This window comes from Triturus cristatus, chromosome 2_1, assembly GCF_964204655.1.
Source record: "Triturus cristatus chromosome 2_1, aTriCri1.1, whole genome shotgun sequence".
Classification (NCBI taxonomy): Eukaryota; Metazoa; Chordata; class Amphibia; order Caudata; family Salamandridae; genus Triturus; species Triturus cristatus.
The window spans coordinates 457,296,509-457,315,953 of NC_140581.1; the positions used below are offsets into that span (position 1 = coordinate 457,296,509).

The 19,445-nt window shown below is 49.7% G+C and overlaps 2 protein-coding genes across 2 annotated transcripts in view; one reads left to right on the forward strand and one right to left on the reverse strand.

Annotated features, from left to right (window-relative positions):
• Window positions 1–19,445, reverse strand: part of PDE8B (phosphodiesterase 8B) — a 977,294-nt gene that overhangs the window by 79,008 nt on the left and 878,841 nt on the right. Inside the window, exons 15-17 of the mRNA XM_085632271.1 lie at window positions 11,108–11,153; window positions 9,817–9,952; window positions 1,894–2,092 (exon numbers count right to left, since the gene is read on the reverse strand). Coding sequence (XP_085488397.1) covers window positions 1,894–2,092; window positions 9,817–9,952; window positions 11,108–11,153 — 381 coding nt within the window. The remainder of the gene's footprint in view (window positions 1–1,893; window positions 2,093–9,816; window positions 9,953–11,107; window positions 11,154–19,445) is intronic.
• Window positions 13,291–17,698, forward strand: LOC146865465 (uncharacterized). Its single transcript, XM_085640874.1, has 2 exons — window positions 13,291–13,576; window positions 17,082–17,698. Exons 1-2 carry the CDS (start codon window positions 13,291–13,293, stop codon window positions 17,696–17,698), a joined length of 903 nt encoding a protein of 300 aa, XP_085497000.1.

Sequence of the window (19,445 nt, forward strand, 5' to 3'; positions counted from 1 at the left end):
AACATCTTTGAAAGATTTTGCTTGGAGTGAAATGAAGGTAATGTGGTGGTAACTGTGGAAGTCATAGGGATCATCTCACTGTTTTAACCTGTCATTCTTTGAGACTGTAGTGGAACTTTCTTGGAGACAGTTAAATATCAGGTCACCTGCATAGCCTGATGGTCTGAGAGGGATATGTCTCTTTAGAGTTTTGAGAGACTTCATGCAATGAATTGCAACGCAGGGGGGTGGCGCTTGAGCACTATAATCAAGTTGGTATTACTGGAGGCAGAGCTGGCACATAAGAGTTAACAGATTTTTGGCAGAAAAGACATTTGGAAACGTGTGTTGAGCAATGATTGCATCTGAGGACAAAGGGCTGGAGGTCTCTCCTATCAACTAGAAATGATTCTTTGGTGATAAGTTGATTGTGTTCTTTGAGGTCTTTGAGGCTGCTTTGGCATCAATGATGATTCCTTGCATTTCTTCCTTGCAGTTCAAAGGTTTGCCAGGTTAAATTTGATGGGATTTTGTTGGCATAATCTTCTGGAACCACATAGGCTTTTTCTCTTTGAGTAGAAAGGAAGAGGTGAATTTTTGTACTTTCTCTGGTTTTATTGCCAAGGACATTATTGCGTCAAATATATCATCACATCATAGACGGAAATGGTGAGCACTTGTATGTCTTCAACTTGCTCTGCTGGAGCAAGATACAAGAAATATAGGTGGTTCATCTTGGTCAAGTTCCTGTTTTTAGGCTCCAGGTCCATATTCTTTTTGGCTGTTCATTGTGTTTCAATTTCTTAATGTTAGATGAGAAAATGATTAGGAGGTGATCTGACCACCCAACTCTTGTTTGTATTTGTAGAGAGCAATCCTTGGAGATGATGAAGTCAAGAGTAACAACCTTGTCAAAGGTCAGCATCTTGCAAGATCATTTTCAGATAACAGGTGAGAAGTCAGTCAGTCATGTAGTTAACTCTATAACAGCTGAAACCTCAGAGACAATTATTTTATGTGGATTTCATAAATTGAACTGTTATAATCAAAGCTATAATTCCACAGGTCAGAGAATTAAAGTTTATAAACCAGATCACTGATTATTGACCTAATTTATGGCTTTCTATATTTCACAGGTAAAAACCACTAATGTTCCTTAGCAGAACATGTGCTCCATGTGTTCAACTTTCATCGGAGCATCTCTTGAGTTTCTAACACCCACACAAGCAGAGGATCATATCAACCCCATTATTTTCAGTCCCTTCCTCAGAAACCACCAAAAAACTGATCACCAAGCAGTCACTGGTACAGGAACCGGCTGTGGGAGTTTTATTTAGGTGGTCAACAAATGTTGTGACCGCAACATCTATGCTCCCCCTTCCATTTCACCGGCCTGCATTTTATTGATTTCCATGTAAATTTTACCCTATTTCTTAGCTTTACACATTTGTACGTTTTTTCCCACTTCCTCTGATTTCATCAGGATGAAGGGCTGTGTAAATTAGCATGTAATGTCACTTCTTGCTATGCCGTCAGAGGGTCAAAAAGCATGTGATATAACTTACAGCACCCATATAATTTTGGTAAAATTACATCATTGCCATTCAAGTGCAATTCATTAAAGAAAGTTAAGCATTCCTGGCAACACCATACCACTGAAGTACTGTATTCAACAAAGACAAAATAATCATTGTGTGTGTGAAGATGACCATTATTTACACACCATGTAGCAATGGTACCGGTATGCAAAGTTTCTCTGTGGCAGCAAATAATATTTTCATTGTTTATTTCTGCTATGACCAGATGCTTTTAGATAAAGCAATTGTTCTTTATGGATGATGTTACATGCACAATATAGTTACAAAAGGTAATTCATTAGGTTTTCTTAGCAAAGAACTCAAAATAGAAATATACCTTGACTCTTTCATTTCCAAGAAAAAATGCAGTAGCATGTAATACATCAGCAGCATGGGTGGAGTTGTGGTACGAATTGGTTGCATGGTAGTTGACCTCAATAATATGCAACCAGGCGCGTAGTGTAGCTTCTGTACAGTTTAAAAATTCACACACACCAAATCTGCCAAAAATCTTCAAACCAAGGTATACGAGTGGCCTAAAAAACATAAGTAAAAGAATATGCTTTCATGAAATGCAGTACATACATATTGGTTATATAAAGTCAACTGAGAGTGTTTAACCTTAAAGCGTAATATTGCATACCGAGGCGACCATGTTGTATAGCAAAACAAATGGACAAGAATTTCTTATTTTTTTTGTGACATTCTTAGATCTGTGAAAATGCTACTACTACAGCTACTACTATGAAACATTATAATAATAATAATGATCATCATCATCCACCTTGTAAGTTGAAGGGATGCACAAATAGGTTGTAACTTATTACTTTGAATTTTCTACTGAAAGACAGTTCATCTTTAACAATAATTCCAGCACTTCAAAGTGAAGTGTTTTTAATAAAAAATAATTAAGTGTAGTGTTATTTTGAATAGATACACTTCCGTTTTTGTATATAATTAGGTTAAAAATAACTCTAATGCTCTTTAACAAATGTTAATTGAAACACATTTTCAACTGTGACACTAAGCAAATGCAATCATGATAGATAGCTACATTTTTTATTCCACGTTTACTTAAAATCATTGCAATTAATTACATGTAAAAGACACTGTGTGAATATAAAAAACTGATATCGCCTTCCAGACACTTTAAAATCCTATTTTTCACAAGGAACATAAGTCAAAAATCCCAATAATTTAGAAGAAAGTGTTTGGAATTAGTATACAGGCAGCATCAAAATTGAGGTATGTGTTCTGTCTTCATCAAGGTTATTGCTGCTATCATAAATTTAATAAAACGTGCTGCCAATTTTTCAGAACATTTATGATGCGCCAAATGGGGCGGAGCCAAAATTTCCTTAAAGCGGTGAATTACTTGCAGATGCACAAAACGTGAATTACTGATTCTTCCCCATTTCCACAGAGGCAGCACTGTGTAACCTTCGCTTCCTGGTAGCTCTGTCCTTCCCTGTATGAGAGCAGAGGAAGTAGGCCAAAGCTCCAACTAACCTCATTAGTTGGAGCTTCAATATTGGCTTGAGGGGAGTCAAGAGATAATACGGCAGGGCCCCACACTTGTAGAACTTTGACGCCCAACTGCCATAACTTCGATTTTTTTACAGCACGTGCGTCACCATCCACCGACAATAATTTTGCTCGTTTTATTAATAGTTTTCCACAATAGCTGTAGGTAGTGAACTTCTCCAGATTTCCTGCGCCTCTAATTTTAACTCAATGTACCCCAGGTTTAAGCTTCCCTTTTTTTGTTAATGTGTCCTCTGTCAGGTGGCATATACAGATCAGTTTATAATTGATGTGGCAACCCTTCTAAAAACCCATTTGAGAGTAGGGTATCAGTTTTTGCTCTTCTGCCCAATGCTTCAGTTCTTGGTATAAAATACTGGCGTAGGACTTCCCCTCTACGTCAAAGAGTGCAATCAGTCAGTAATTTTCCGGGCTTGACTGGGACCATTTTTATGAATCAGGACTAACAGCGAGCCACGCCATGTCCCCGTGATACCTCCTCCCAATCGGGCTTCCTGAAGCCCATTTTAGCGCTGCCCCTTTATACACCTTTACTGTCCAGGTGGGCTACCTGCTCGCATCTGCTACTTGGCATATGCTACTTGGTCTCTTGTATGTTGGGGGAATCCCCTTCAAGTGGTTCTAGTGGTTCGCTGTCTCCCTTGTGTTGCTTTAGATCCTTTGGACGGCTGTTTCTATTCTTGATATTATCTCTCACACTTTCAATGCCAGGGGGTTCTATATAAAGGGCTTTGATGTAGGTTTCCCAAAAAGGTGGTGCGATGTTTGTTACAGTTGGCTGTTGGATCGGCTTGAAGCATTTATTGATGCATGTCAAAAATGTTCTCTGATCGATGATTTTAGGATTTTGCATGCGTCTTCCCAGCACTGATCTTCCAGCTTCTTCTTGTAGCTATATCTAGTTTTCCTATATTCCTGGTGGGTTGCCATGGCATAAGCATGTAGTGTTTTATTTTCGTGATTATCTTTAGTAATCCTGTGCATGCTCTTCTTTAGTGTTTGCTTTAGATTTGCTGATGCTTGTTTACATTCTGTGAGTTGAGGGACCTTCGCTATTGGTCTATCTATGCCAGGCTTTGCCACGGTAGTTACATTTTAATATTTTAACATATAAACAGTGGGGAAGAAATACCATTTTGCCCACCTATATACTGTCCATAAAAGAAAGCAGTAAGTTTATCCAAAACTCGATGCACCCACATTGAGATTATAATGTGCCGCAGTCCAGAGCCTCACCCATATACCCAGATAGCGGTACTTTTCCTTTTCCAATTGAAGTCTTTTCCCCCCATAGGACATCCTCTCCAGAGGGAAGAAGCGGCTCTTTGTCTTATTGCTTTGTATGCCTGAAACCATCACAAACTCTTCCAGTTCATCTAGGAGTGAGTTCACAGACCTCTCCAGGTCATTAAGATAACTTAGAGTGTCATCCGGGCGTGTCTTGCCATTTAGTTCAATACCCCAGGCTCCCAACCTCATCCACAATCTACATGCCAGCAGATCCACCACCATTGCAAACCGCACAGTCGACAGCGATGCCCAGTCCCCCTAACCAGATTCCAAGAATCAGATACAATGCTCCAAGCCCTCCCCGGATCTAAGGCTGCAAATGCAAAGTGAGCAGCAGTCATCTAGTGAGGGCATCACATGGTTAGGTCACATATTATACCTTGTGATCCTCTTGGTGATGAACCCGGTTAGTCCGGGTGTATAACCGAGCCAATCGCTCCAAGTAGTCAGTAGGCTAGAATTTTACAGAGCAGTTTCAAGTCTGAGTTTAGAATGGACAGTGGTCTGTGAAAGGTTTATCAAGTAAAGTCTCATCATTCCTTTGGGATAAGTACCATCACCGCTTCCCTCATGCTCTGAGGAAGGACTCCGTTTTCCTGCGCCTCTAGGTTGATCCCTTATAGGCAATCTAAAATGTGGGATGTCATCATTTGATATAGCTCCACCAGAAGCAATTGGCTTCCGGGGTTTTTACCCGCATCAAGCGCTCCAGCTCCTCTTTTAATTACACCATCTCCAGCAGTTCCTCCATGATTTGGCTCTGTTCTGCTGTCAAACTCAGCAGTATAGCTGCCAATAGGTATTGGTCCAGCTCCTCCTCCGAGAATATGTGGGCTGTAAATACTCTTTGAAAGCCAGGTTCACCTGACCTCTGCCTACAATACCCACTCCATCATTCCCTCTCAGGTGCAGGATGTGGGTCTGCAGGTGGTCCCTCCTAAGCAGCCATGCCATCAGCCTCCCAGACGTATCCCTCTTGCGAAACAGCCTTTGTCTGTATTACACACAGGTATATTGATCCAATGTGTTTTAAACCTCTCCCCCCCTTTGTTTAACAGTAGTCAACTGGAGATCATTGGACCCTAGATCAATGTGGGCATCCAGCTGTGCATGCATATGTTCTAGGTCAGTCAATTCTTGTTCTATTTCCATATCCCAAAAACATGGGCTGTGCACTCTTCTGTCAATGTCACCTTATAGGCCTACTATTCTACTGCCCTACTGGTTGTGGCCCCCTGTCTACCATGAAAAAAATGAGGTGAAGTACTTTCTATGCTTACAGAGCACCCCATCTTTCAACAAATCCACCACTTGTAGCTAGCACAACGAGATATTGGACCTAACCATCCAACCCCCTGAAAGCACAGCGACAAGGAATGACGAGTGATCTGAAAGGATACTGAGTGTTTAAATACCTCCATGCCCTCCCTACGCAATAGAACATAATCTAGCCCACTGTTTACCCCCTTGTACATGTGTATAGGGTGAATATGTGTGATCTGCCGGATGGTGGTGGCGCAAAAAGTCAAATAAATTTCGATCCTTCTTCCCATTCTTCAATTATATTTCAATAATTATCTTAAGGCTCGGTTAAAGGGGTGCTCTCAAGGCGCGGTCCAACACACAGTCTCCCACCCATATGAGCCTTGTGTGCATGTACAGAAATATTACCCACATTATGTCTGGGTAAAATGTTTTGTTGTCAACAGGGGCATAAGTGTTAACCAAGCAAGTGTCAAAGGCATCAAGTACCGCAATGAATAACAAATTTTTACCTTCTGGGTCCGAGTACAGCCCCTTCCCTATAAAGGGGTCCCAGCAGCAATCCACGTCAATACTTCCCTGGCATAGTTAGAGTGTGTAGAAGCATACACAGAGCCCCTCTATTGTTTTCACCTTAGCTACCTCAGCATCCAGAAGCTATGCTTCCTGCTACAATGCAATCTGCACATTAAGCCTCCAACCCCCAAGGGGCCGTGTAAAACCTTCATCCATCCCCCACTGTGGGGTGCAAAGGGAAATCAAACTAGGGCCAATCTTCCAGTCAGCACCTCCCAGCAGCCTGGAAGAGAAGCATCTCATACCCAGCTGAATGAGTCAGCACTCCACCAGTATCGATTCCAGGTTACAACATACAAACTCCAGTGTAACCAGTCCTTTGAGTGTACCATGGATGTCCTCCTACTCCATTGGTTCTGTACCATCCCCCTGATTTAATTATGGACCATCAGTAGGGGTTCCATACCCCACAGAAGAGGAGTTGTCAGCTCTGATTATTGTACCATTGATTCCAATTGTTATTTGCCTGGTCCGTTGGGGTCGACCACTGTGGTCTTTTCTGGGCCGTATCCTTGGCCATTGCACTCCCTGGACAGTCCTTGATCTGGGCTCCAAAGGCCACCACTGTGTGAGCCCCCGCCTTGTACCACACTTCCAACCAAGTCCATACTTTCTCCGTACTATTGAAGAAGGGGCTCTCACCCTTTGCAAATACTTTCAGGTGGGCAGGAAAGAACAGCATGTATTGCAGATTCAGTGATCTGAGATTTTAGTTAACCTCTATGCAGGATTTCCGCTGCGCCTGAACTTTTTTAGTATAACCCGTATACAATGTGCTATGGTGGTTTTAAAACACTTGCTGCATAGAATATGAGGATGCACTCTATAGCTCAAGATGTATGCAATCAGGGCTCATGGAGGCACCCTGGGTTGGAGTCCAGTCCAGAGTGTTTCAGCTCCTGGCAAATCCAGTCCTCCACACAACTCTCCCCGCTGGCTACTTCAGCCTGCTCTGGAAACCCAATGAAGCAGAGGTTATTCCTACAGGAATGGCATCCTCAGCCCTTTCTCCCAGGATATTTGCAGCAGTAGTGAAGGCCACTACCTTCCCTTTTAAAGTCTTCACCTTGACCTGCAGCTCTGTCACTGTGCTCTCTACTGTCTGCACCCTCTTGGCTACCTTTCACAGATCTGCTCGCAATAAGTTACTGTCCAACAACACTATCACTATTTTGCCCTCCCCAACTTCTGCATTTTGGGGGATTTTGCCAGCCTCGTGGTTCTTTGGGTAAGGCTTGGTGCATAGTATACAGTGTGATAATGTTCACCTGGTGAACCTAGACTCCTTATCCTTTACCATGTCGGTGAGCCAGGAGGTCTCGCCACCAGCACTGTAAGTCTGGTCGACAGGCAGCTCAGGGGTTCCCCAGAGTATCCTCGGGTATTCCACTGGCAATGCTAGATGGTGATCGACTCAGCTTGAAGGCACATGTTTATACAGGGTTTACAGGTGGCAAGCCAGACAATAAGCCAGGTCCAGAGAGCGAACCATGAGGGGTCTCGCACAGGCCCTAATTCACCTGGACAAAAACATCCATTCAGCTCATCCAAGCTGTTCAGTGGGGGCCCTCAACTGCCTCAGGTGACCATTGCCCAGATCCCAAAGATCCAGGGGCATCCACATCTGGTGAAAAGCCCACACACAGTCTCAAAGTTAGTGTTTCACTCGCGGCAGATCCAAGCTCCCACAGGGTGTCCCCGGCTCAGTACAGTTCTCTAGTGGAGGCCTTCATCTGCACTTGGGGTCCGCTTCCCCTTTGAAGCTCCAGGCCCAGCTCACACCATCCAGAGGGCTATCACTGGAAGGGGAAATGTCTCCACACACTCTTGAGGCCAGCATCATACATAGCGTGACCTCACCAGGTGTCTTCAGGCAACAGACGCACTCCCCATGCAGTGGTTCCAACATTTGCCTGCTGCAGTCCACCCTGTTCTCTTCACCCATTGGCTATTCTGTCACCTTACGCCCGCTCTCCAGGTTCACCCGTTTCTCGAGTGGCCGCACCTTTCCCTGAGTAGAGGCCCCAGTGCGTGACCAGCACACAGCAGAAAATGGCAACCAGTTCTCCGCGTCTGCATGCCGTGCAAAAACAGACTCCGATCTACGCCCACCGCATCTTCTTCACCAACTGCCTGCCTCTGTGCAGTGTAGGTAGGATAAAGCCCTCTGAGTTCAGTAGAGCCAGTTTCTCGACATGATGTTGCAAGATTTCAGTCTAGATCGACAGAGTGCTTAGGGTTTAGGTTCACTTGGCCATTTTGCTAATCCACGTCCCCCAAGCAGTTAGGGTTAATCTCATGATTGCAGACTACAACAACACATCATGCTTTAGAATTGCCATCTAGGATTATATCTAGGTGTCGATTGCACACTTTCTCACCATCCAAAAGTTTGCAATAACACCATCCATGGCCAATGATAATACAACCCTAACTTGTGAATTTCCACCTCTACAGTACCCACGGCCAAAGGTCAGTCTGATTGGCAGCAAAGATAAATTAGAACCAGTAAAAAAAGTACGCTGATCACTGGAAAATCAAGAGGAACTCGAGGGAAGAGTGGAGGAGTTTTTGGACAAATTACATCAAGTGAAAAACAATTAAATCACCACAGCAGCATGGGAGCAAATTCTGGAAGAACTAATAAATACAAAGTGGCGCAGCCTCCTAAAGTGCCCCATGCCAAAAGATTAAGCACGGCAGCCACGCGGATCATCAGCTAAATGTAACACGGGTGCAACAAAGAGAAAGGGGCATGGCTTCCCAAAGTGGCCAGATTGAGAGAGAGAAAAGACAGTTACTGGATGGCTGCCTTAAGTAAACAACGAGCGTGGCCTCCATGAGGAAAGAGTCTGAAAAACAAAACACAAATGCTTTTCACTACAAGGCCACCTTCCAACAAATAGAAAGCTGTGTTAACAAGGAGCACTTCCAAACTGTGGATGACCCGTGCAGCTCAGAACAGCAAGGTCGGAGGGAACCAAGCTGTGTATAGGGATTACAATGCCCATACAGGAGGAGGAGCCATCACACACTGTACTGTGTAGTGGCCAACCGAAATCTTCTCGGAGCGAAATCACCAGAAGGAAAGCTAAACACTCAAAGGAGGGGCTTTTACAGTAATGCACCAATAACAAGCCAGCATTTCTGAATGCCACAAATAGCAACCATTGGCAATCGGTGAGTATGCCAAAGCCAATAGAAGAGGATACAACAGGTCTTTCAGACAGCGCAAGCGCTGTCGAGGCTCGACCTAAAAAGGACGATGGAATACACGATACTCCAGAAATGTATCTCTTGTCCCTGCTCAACTCAAGTAGAAGCGTTGAAGTGTTTGAAGATAACCTAATACCATAACGTGCAGCTGTCTTGATCATCAAGTGCCAAAATCGAATGGTAATTAGGAATGTATCACCAAATATATGCCACAATGTGGACTTTTCCTGTTAAAATAGACATAAAATAGTTCCACCAGCAAGTACAGATTCCATCTCTGGCATTCCATATTTGTAGATGGTCGGCAGCAAACAAGACACAGAAACAAAGCATCCCACACAGCAGCAATAGTATGCAGACAGGTACATACCTTTTATGTGTAACAGATTCTAATTCAAAAATATTAAAATCCCAGCTCTCTTCATTATCGAGCAACAGTGCAATACGTGGAGGAACGTCATTGACAGTGACCGGCGCTGGTAGATGACTATGGCTGTGATTCATGTCTGTGAAGAGAAAATTTGAGAAGTCATTCACATGTACAATCATTATTATTCATGTTTTTTGGTTTGTGATTTTGACATGCATTAATAGTATTCTGTCCTACCATGAGGGTAGTTTGGACACATAGAACTTGTTTTCAGTGGATAATTTGGGAAAAAATAAGTGGGGGGCTCCCGTCAGGAGGCAGCTTGCACCAGCTCATTTCTCTTGTTAGTGCCGCCTAAAACAAAACCAACTACTAACCATGAAAGATGTGAGAGGATGTGGCGTAATGCCGACTTAGGAGCCCGGAGATAGGTTTGAGTTTTGGCGCCGGCTCAACATCCTGTGATTCTGGGCAAGTCACAGGGGGCATATCAGCAACAACCGGCGATAATTATCGCTAAGCGCACTTAGCGCTAGGATAATTATCGCCGGCTAGCGTGGATTTTTATCGCTGAGATAGCGTGCTATTAGCAACGCTTATCTCACAAGCGATAAAAATCCTCACGCTAACTGCCTAACGCAATGTGGCATTAGCTTGAAGATAGGGACTCACAAACTTAGCCATGATATCCACCTTCCATAGGATATCATGGCTAAGTCAGTCCTGAAGCAGGCGTAAGGAAAGTAGCGATAAAATCGGTTATCGCTACTTTTCTTGCCGCTATGCTTCATAGCGTGGGGCTTGATGATAGGAGAAATGTCGCTTAGTGACATTTCTCCTGTCATGTCAGGTCAGGTATGCCCACTTTGCATCTCATTAGAGATGCAAAGCTGGGCGTTAGAAATTCCTACTCTAACGCAAGTTTTCACGCGTCAGCGTGAGCTTGCTAATTAGGTGATAAACGGCTGCAAAAGCGGCGATAATTCTATCGCCTCGCCTTGCTGATATGCCCCTTATTCTCCCTGTGCCTACATACATTAATGTGTCCTTAACTGGTGCTCATGAAAAGCACCAGTGTTGATTATTAAGTGCCGGCGCTAAGCACTGAAAACCACCGGTTCAAACTAAGCACTGCTTGTTTTACCATCAATGAAAATTTATTTAATAGGTGCTGATGTCAAGGCACCTGAGACGCAGCAACAAACATTTGCACCATGCCCTAAACAGAACTGTGTGCTGCCCGTGCCAATGAACTACTGAAATGATGCAACAGATAAATGCAACTACTTACTTTTAGAAAAGACATACTCGTTTCCTGAAAGTCTTCTCAAGCCATCCTGAAACAGAAACATGCACAGTTAATTGAAGTGAACGCAGTGCCACAATACTATGCATGCTTCTTCCTAAAGCTTAATGAGAGCTTCTCACTGAACTTTACATCATGAACATTTCACCCCCAGCTTATAATCATCCCTTCCACGTGTTCTCGTGGACTATGTAGTTTCCACCCAAACAGCCCATATCACCATAGTGAAGTGTTTATAAACTGTGGAACCTTAACCTACTGCTGCAAGTAGTGTGAGATCATTCAACAGAGCAGTGCCTACTTTACCTGATGTCAGTGGTTTAAATGGGCTGGTCCTCGTGGTACTGAGTGGTGGCACGTCTAAAATGTCCCCGTTTGAGTACCGGGACTTCTAAATGGCCAAGGAGAGTACTGGGGGCAGCAGCCACACTCATGTTATATGTTTATAGGAGACTGGGACAAGTGCTGCTCTGCTGCTGTCGAGGCTACCGCTAGAGCGTATACCATCGACAGTCAATCCAAGATGGCGTCAGTATCTATAAACTAAACCTACTTCGATGTTCTGTGTTCATAACGTCTTTTCTCACTCTTCTGCTGTGCCACCAGCTAGAGTGGAGTGGAAATGCTCTGGAATAGCGTTAATATAAGGCCAGATTGCCGGGCCCCGGGGGAAGCAGAGTCGCAGACTAGTCTTCCCCCGGGGTCATTCGCGCAAGGGTAGGACCAGGTAGGGTCAAGGGGTGGAGTTAGGGGGTGGGTATATGAGAGCAGGGGAGGAAGGCGACTTCCTCTTCCTGCGCTCGGCACCATCGGGAGGGTTTAGAAAAGGGGTGTGTGTTGAGTAGTGTAGGGCTAGGCCTGGGGAGAATTTTGTTGGTTAACGGTTTTTGGAGTGCGGCGGGCATCGCGGTTATGGAGCGTGACGGCTGTGTAGGGGCGGCGACGTCGGAGGAGGTGAGGCGGGCGTTGTTGGTTCTGGGGCGGGCCGGGAGGGAGGATCTTCTGTGGCCCGGGGTGCTGGGAGAGGCGTGGGTGGGTTTTGAGAGGGCTCCGCGGGCGGCCTCGGCGGGGGTGGCGGCGGCGGTACTGGCGTGTCAGGAGGAGCCGCCGCCGCCGCCACCGCTGGTTCCATCGGGTCTGCGTGGGAGGGGGCGGGGTGCGGGCCGAGAGAGTCAGGCGCGCTGAGGCCGGCGCAGGAGCCTGCCTCCGCGCCTCCGTTTCCCCCAACTGACGTTCCAGGCCCACGAGGCGGACGGGGGCGTGGCGTGGCGTCGGCGCTAGCCGAGGAGGAGCGGCTCCCGGTGCTTGCAGCGGCGGCCGGGCGGGCCGGTGAAGTGGAGGGTGGGGAAGGCAGGGGAGTGGGGGGGCCGGGGGTTGAGCTCATGGCGGCTGGGGGGGACGTGTTGGCGGCGGATTGGGCGGGGGTGGGGCCTGGGGGCTGGGGCCTGCGTGTGAGATGGCGGAGGTGTTGACTGGTGTGGAGGGAGTGGGGGGGGCTTTAGAGACGGAGGGGCCCCTTGATTTGTCTCGTGGGGGGTCCCGGGCTTCGACTCCTGGTGTGTCGGTTGGCGGCGCGGGGCGGCTGGGAGGGGGGGTCGCGGCGGTTCCACTCGGAGGGGTCGCGCAGCCGGTGGGGCTCGGACAGTCTGCCTCGGGGATTGTGGAGGGGGGACCTTTGGGTACCCGCCCCCCCCCACGGCTACCGGGTTGGTGCGCGTGAACTTGGGAGGACAGGCTGCGGGAACAGCGCCTTTGGGCGCAAGTGGAGGAGGCGCGGCGGGCGGAGGGGGGGTGGGTGGGGCGGTCTGGGAGGCCGAGGCGGAGGGGCCACCGTCGCCCACGTCGGAGGAGGAGCGGTGGGCGGAGCAAGAGGAGCGGGGGAGGGTGGGGAGGGCGAGGGGGCGGGGGGAGGGGGCTGTCGGGGGTCCGCGGAAGCAGGCAGGGACGGCCAGGACGGCTTTGAGGCCCGATGGTGCCGGGGCCCACCCAGGTTTGAGCGACCTGGGGGGCGGGGGGGATCCAAGCCGGCGGCTGTCGGCAGAGTTAAGGGGAGTACGGTGGGGCGCAAGTCGGCCCCTTACCGCCGTCAAGATGCAGTAGGGCGGTCCGCGGCGGCCTTCCCTCCAGCGCGGGAGCGGGATATGGCTGCGGGGGGGAAGGGGTCACGCATGTCTGGTGCGGTGAGTGGCAAGGGTGTGAAGAGAGCGGCGAGAGAGGTGTTGTGGGTGCCTGATGGTGTGGAGGCAGATGTGGAGTTGGATTACGAGGCGGAAAGCGATGAGCTGGAGGACGGGGAGGTGCGGGATGACTGTGACGAGACAGGCTCAGGCAAGGACAACAGAGAGGTTGGTGTGTTACAGGTGCCCCGGAGATCGGCGGACAAGGAGACGGTAGAGACGCGGCGGGCGACCCCCTCCGGAGGACGGCTCAGCGAGCGGCAGCCGACTTTGACAGGTGAGCGGGTTTGGTGGTCGGTGTGGGACGGGGGTCAAAAAGGGGGCAGGAAGAAGGCTTGTAGGTCGATTGGGGTGGGAGACGGCTCCGTGAGGGCAGTGGTGGAGGCTCCCAAGGGTGGGCTCCCGAGTGAGGACAAAGCGGTTGGGGGCAAGGAGGTGGCGTCGGTGGGGGTGCAGACAGAGAAGGATGGGGGTAAAGAGGAGGCGTCGGGGAGTAAGCTCCCGAAAAAACTGCCTTACATGGGCCTGGCTATGCCGTTGGGGTCGCACTTGTCTGACAAAATAAAGGGAAAGATCTGGAAGCATGAGTATGTGGACGTTTTTAAATTACTGCATAGGGAGGTGCAGGCCAAGGAGGGCTCCAAGGAAGAGGAGTGGGAGCTGACTAGGCGGCCGAGGGTGCCGGTGAATATGGAGAATTGGACCTCGGCCTTTCTCATTTACGCGAGTATCTATTGCGAGAAGCATCCCGACAGGGCAATCGCATTGCTGAAATACATGGATATAATTAGGAAGGCCCAGATGCAGTTTGGGGGTTTCGCTTGGCTGAGCTACGATGAGGAGTTCAGGGCGCGGGTCAGTGCGAACCCCGAGAAGCATTGGGGTGAGGTGGACCAGGAATTATGGATGCAATGGATGGCGTCTACGCATTCATCCGCATCAACTCATACGGCAAGTGGTTTGCCGGTCCTTTATCGGTCTTTTCAGTCGCGTCCCGCCCAGACTGGGGCGGGGGGGACCACAGCACCCGCAGGTGGGGCCGGACAGTCTAGCAAGCCCGGCACTTACAATACCGGGGCCTGTTGGAGTTACAATAGGGGTTCCAGGTACCCGTGCAAGTTCAAGCACGAGTGCTCTAAGTGCGGGGGGAAGCACCCCCTTACGCAATGTCTTACACTCACCACTCCTTCCAAACAATGGCGGAATGCCAAGGGGAGGGGGCAGACTGGACAGAAGGGCCCCTACACCGGTTAGGGTGGAGGCGATGGCCCCGTGGCTCTCCCTTTACCCGGACAGGGAGGCCGCCTTGAAGATTCAGTGGGGCTTTACGGACGGTTTTCGGGTCGGGTATCAAGGTCCCAGATCACGGAGATGGGCCGACAACCTCAAATCAGCGAAGGAATTGCCGGGGGTGGTGGCGGCCAAACTCTTGAAGGAGGTGGAGGAGGGGAGGATTGCGGGCCCCTTTTATGACTGGCCGATGGAGGATTTGATCGTTTCTCCACTGGGGGTGGTGCCCAAGAAGGAGGAGGGTGAGTATCGGATGATTCATCACCTGTCGTGGCCGGAGGGGCAGTCAGTGAACGACTTCATTGCGGAGGAGGATTCCCGGGTGCTGTATGCGTCGGTGGACGATGCGATCCGCCTGGTGCGGGTGTGTGGGCCGGGGGCGGAATTGGCAAAATGTGACGTGAAGTCAGCTTTCTGCTTGCTGCCTATACACCCGGCAGATTTTGCGCTCCTCAGGATGCAGTTCGGGGGGGCCATCTTCGTCGACAAAGTCTTGCCCATGGGGTGTGCGATTTCTTGCGCCTTGTTCGAGATGTTTAGCACCTTCTTGCAGTGGGCCTTCACGCAGCGGACTGGGCACCGGGAGGTCATGCACTATTTGGATGATTTCCTCTTCCTGGGGACGGCAGGTTCGGGGGACTGTGGCAGGGCTCTGTCAGGGTTCCAGAATTTGGCGGAGGGATTTGGGGTTCCGTTGGCACCCGAGAAGACGAGTGGGCCGGCTTGCGTTCTGACATTCTTGGGCATTGAGCTGGATTCCATCCAATGGACAGCGAGGCTCCCGGTTGCGAAGGTGGAGGAAATTCAGGAGTGCCTCCAGTGGGCGATTGGTGAGAAGCGGATTGCGTTGCGGGCGGTGCAGCGGCTGCTGGGGTTCTTGAACTTTGCGTGCCGGGTGGTCAGGGCGGGGCGGACGTTCTGCCGGCGGCTCGGCATGGCCATGTCGGGGGCAGTGCTTCCACACCACAGGGTCAGGATCTCCATGGGAGTGAGGGCGGATCTGCGGACGTGGTTGCTGTTCTTGATGGATTTCAATGGGGTCTCATTGGACTTTGTGGAGGAAAACACGGTTTGGCAAACCCAAATTTACTCAGATGCAGCTGGGGCAGATGGCTTTGGCATTTTCTGGGACGGGAGGTGGTGTGCAGAGACCTGGCCGGAGCACTGGAGGAAGCAGGGGAGGAGCATTGCCTTTTTGGAATTCTTTCCTTTGTTGGTGGCGCTGGAAGTGTGGGGTTCTGAGTTTCAAAACAGGGCGGTGTTGTTCCATGTGGACAACATGACGGTGGTCGAGTTGGTCAACCGGCAGAGGGCAAGGGACCTGAGGGTGTTGCGCTTGTTGAGGAGTTTCATGCTGAAGTGTTTGCGTCTGAATGTGACTTTTCGAGCCAAGCAGTGCCGGGGGCGAATAATGACATTGCGGATGCTTGGTCTCGTTCGCAGTGGCAGCGATTCCCGCGACTGGCACCTGGAGCGGATCTGTGCAAGATGGGGCTGCCGGATGGCATTTGGGCCCTAGGGGAGTGAGGGTGGTTGGCCTAGTGGAAAATTCTGTTGCTGTTACCACCAGGCGGACCTACAGACGGGCGTGGGCAGAGTTTGTCGCCTTTATGGGTTGGAGCGGGGTGTCTGAGGCTGGGGGTCAGGTGGTGGTGGAGCGTGGAGTGTTACAGTTTGTGCTGCACTGCGTGGATACGGGGTTGTCGGCGGCAACCATTTCAGGAAAACTGGCAGGGGTGTCCTTTTATTGCTGTCTGTTTTTTGGTTTTGACCCTACAAAAAGTGTGATTGTTAGTAGGGTGTTGCGGGGTTGGGGTAGGGAGAGAGTTGGGGGCACTGTGCCACGGGAGGCCATAATGTTTGAGGTGTTGGTTCGGTTGGTTGCGGCGTTGCCGCTCTGTTGTTATGATGAGTTTGAGGTGCGGATTTTTCGCTTGTGCATGGTCTGGATGTTTTTTGGGGCATTCTGGGTGTCTGAATTGCTGGGCACGCGGGCTGGGGAGGGGCGGAGGTATGAGGACATCAGATTGGATGCGGGGCGCCTGGGGATTTGGCTCGGTCGGTCGAAGACAGACCAGTTGGGCCGGGGTAAGTGGGTTTGGCTGAATGAGAATCAGGGAGGGGGTGTGTGCCCGGTGGGTGAGTGGCAGGCGTTCGTGAGGGTGAGGCAGCTTGGGGTAGGGGAAATATTTTGTCACAGGTCTGGGGCACGAGTGACGGCTGGCCAGTTGTTGGCGGTGTTGCGCATGGCGTTGGTGCGTGTGGGTTTGGAGCCGGCGGGTTTTGGTACCCACTCCTTTCGGATTGGGGCGGCGACAGCGGCAGCCCAGCTGGGGTGGTCTTGGGATAGGATCCGACAGATTGGGAGATGGAGGTCAAGGTGTTGTGAGCGTTACGTGCGGAAGTGACAGGGTGGGGTGCAGGGTGTGGGGGGTTGGATGGAGCTGGGATTGGCTTTCTTTGTGCGTCTCTAACCTCTGTTTCACTCTTAGGTTGCGTGGGAGGCCCTGGGGCCAAGACGGTCACATGGATCGTGGGGCATTCTTTTGTGCACTGGGCGTCGAAATATGCGGAGCAACAGGTGTACGGCCGTAACCTGGGACTCAGAGGACAACTTCACGAAGTGCACTGGTGGGGTAAAGGGGGAATGCGATGGGGGGCACTACTGCCCTGGCTCGCGAAGATGGTCCCACAGAAGGGTTGCCCGGATCTGTTGATTATACACTTGGGGGAGAATGACTTGGTTCGGCTGTCGGGTTTGGCGCTCTTACAGCTGATGCAGAGAGACTTGGAGGTATTAAAGCACAGACTGGCAGGGGCTTGCATTGCCTGGACGGAGTTTGTCCCGAGGAAGATCTGGAGGGGAGCGGTTAAGCATGGGGCAATTGAAAAGGCGCGACGGAAATTGAACAGAGCTATGCGAGTTTTTTGTGGGGAGAAAGACATTAAGGTGATCAGTCACCCGGGACTACGACTGGAGGAACCACTGTTATTTAGGGATGACGGGGTGCATCTGTCTCGACTGGGGAACGCCTACTATATGATGGAGATGAGGGATGTGGTCAGCAAGCTCTGGAATGAGGCAATCTGGTGTCGCAGGGATGTGTGAGGGGTCCTGGCCTGGGGGTGGGGCAGGTACCCGCCCTACAGGGGGCTACCTGGTTGGCGGTACTTTGGAGGGGTGGGGGGAGTCATTAGCGGGCACACCCATCCCTCGGGGGGGGAAGAGTGAACAAGGTGGGGGTATTGGAGGCGTGAGTGAAATGGCCGAGGAGAGCCGGGAGGATGCAAGGAGGTTTGTGGAATGGTGAGGAACGGAAGGGGCATGGAGTGGTACAAAAGGGGAGTGTGGAGTGGGTGAAAGGAGTGAAGGATGATAGAGTGTTGGGGGAAAGTTTAATTATATAATGTTTGGTTATTGTTTAATGTTGTGCAGCCTGGTCCTAATAAATGGCCTTTTACGCTAAAGACACGGTGTGGTCTGTTTCTTGCGCGATGCCGGGCCCCGGGGGAAGCAGAGTCGCAGACTAGTCTTCCCCCGGGGTCATTCGCGTGAGGGTAGGACCAGGTAGGGTCAAGGGGTGGAGTTAGGGGGTGGGTATATGAGCGCAGGGGAGGAAGGCGACTTCCTCTTCCTGCGCTCGGCACCATCGGGAGGGTTTAGAAAAGGCCACCCACCCGCCCTGCAGTTGAGGGTTGGGTTCCAGGGTTGGCTACAGCATGCCAGTTTAGGACAGGCTGCGGGGTGGCGGTACTTTGGAGGGGTGGGGGGAGTCATTAGCGGGCACACCCATCCCTCGGGGGGGGAAGAGTGAACGAGGTGGGGGTATTGGAGGCGTGAGTGAAATGGCCGAGGAGAGCCGGGAGGATGCAAGGAGGTTTGTGGAATGGTGAGGAACGGAAGGGGCATGGAGTGGTACAAAAGGGGAGTGTGGAGTGGGTGAAAGGAGTGAAGGATGATAGAGTGTTGGGGGAAAGTTTAATTATATAATGTTTGGTTATTGTTTAATGTTGTGCAGCCTGGTCCTAATAAATGGCCTTTTACGCTAAAGACACGGTGTGGTCTGTTTATTGCGCGAGATGCCCTTTAGTCGTTTCTTAACATGGATAGGAGCGCTAAATACTAGTCAGTGGGAGCTTCAGAACGCTTGTAGTGAAAAGCGCGTCTCGTGCAAGTCTCAGGGTCAGCATTTGTTTTCTGCAGCCAGCAGGTACCTCTACCCACCTCTTTCAAAATCGCAAGTTAGTGGAATTTGAGAGAAGGATGGGTGTTGTTCAATCTTAAAAGTACTGTGATGGGAGCCAAGCGAAAGGAGTCCGTCAACTCCTGTTTCATTTTGAAATGGGCAAAGATGAATTTCACTACCAGCACTGATGAGTTCATCGCCACACACAATCTCAGAAACTCCAGCTGGTGGTGCCAGTGGCGCTAAAACAAGGGGTGTGGCAGATGCTGCAGCACCCCAGGAAAACCCGAAAGAGTTTTAATGGAGAATGAACAATAAAAGGGTCCTTAAAGTGTGTTTTTTCTGGCACTATTTTTTATGTTGTTAAAGCCAGACTGACACATTTAACAAACTAGTGCTAATTATTTTAAAACGGAGACCATATTTTATTTTCCTTTGTTTTACTGCAAAGTTAGGGAATTCTCTAATTCGCCAAGTCACTTGGATTAATCTTGGACAAACACCTCACTCGCAAAGCAAGGAACACATTTTCAAGCAGTGGCGGCTGCTCCACTAAGGCAGAGGAGCGTCGTCTTACTGCTCGTTGAGCAGTGGAAAATAAAGAGATAATAACAAAAAGTTATTATAATTTTATTTTTCTTTGCGACTCCAACCAGGTTGGGTGGGGCA

Coding starts and splice junctions, on each gene's coding strand:
- LOC146865465 (XM_085640874.1), top strand. CDS start 13,291: ATGTCTGGTGCGGTGAGTGGCAAGGGTGTGAAGAGAGCGGCGAGAGAG. Junction 13,577..17,081: donor GCGGCAGCCGACTTTGACAG/GTGAGCGGGTTT, acceptor TTTCACTCTTAG/GTTGCGTGGGAGGCCCTGGG.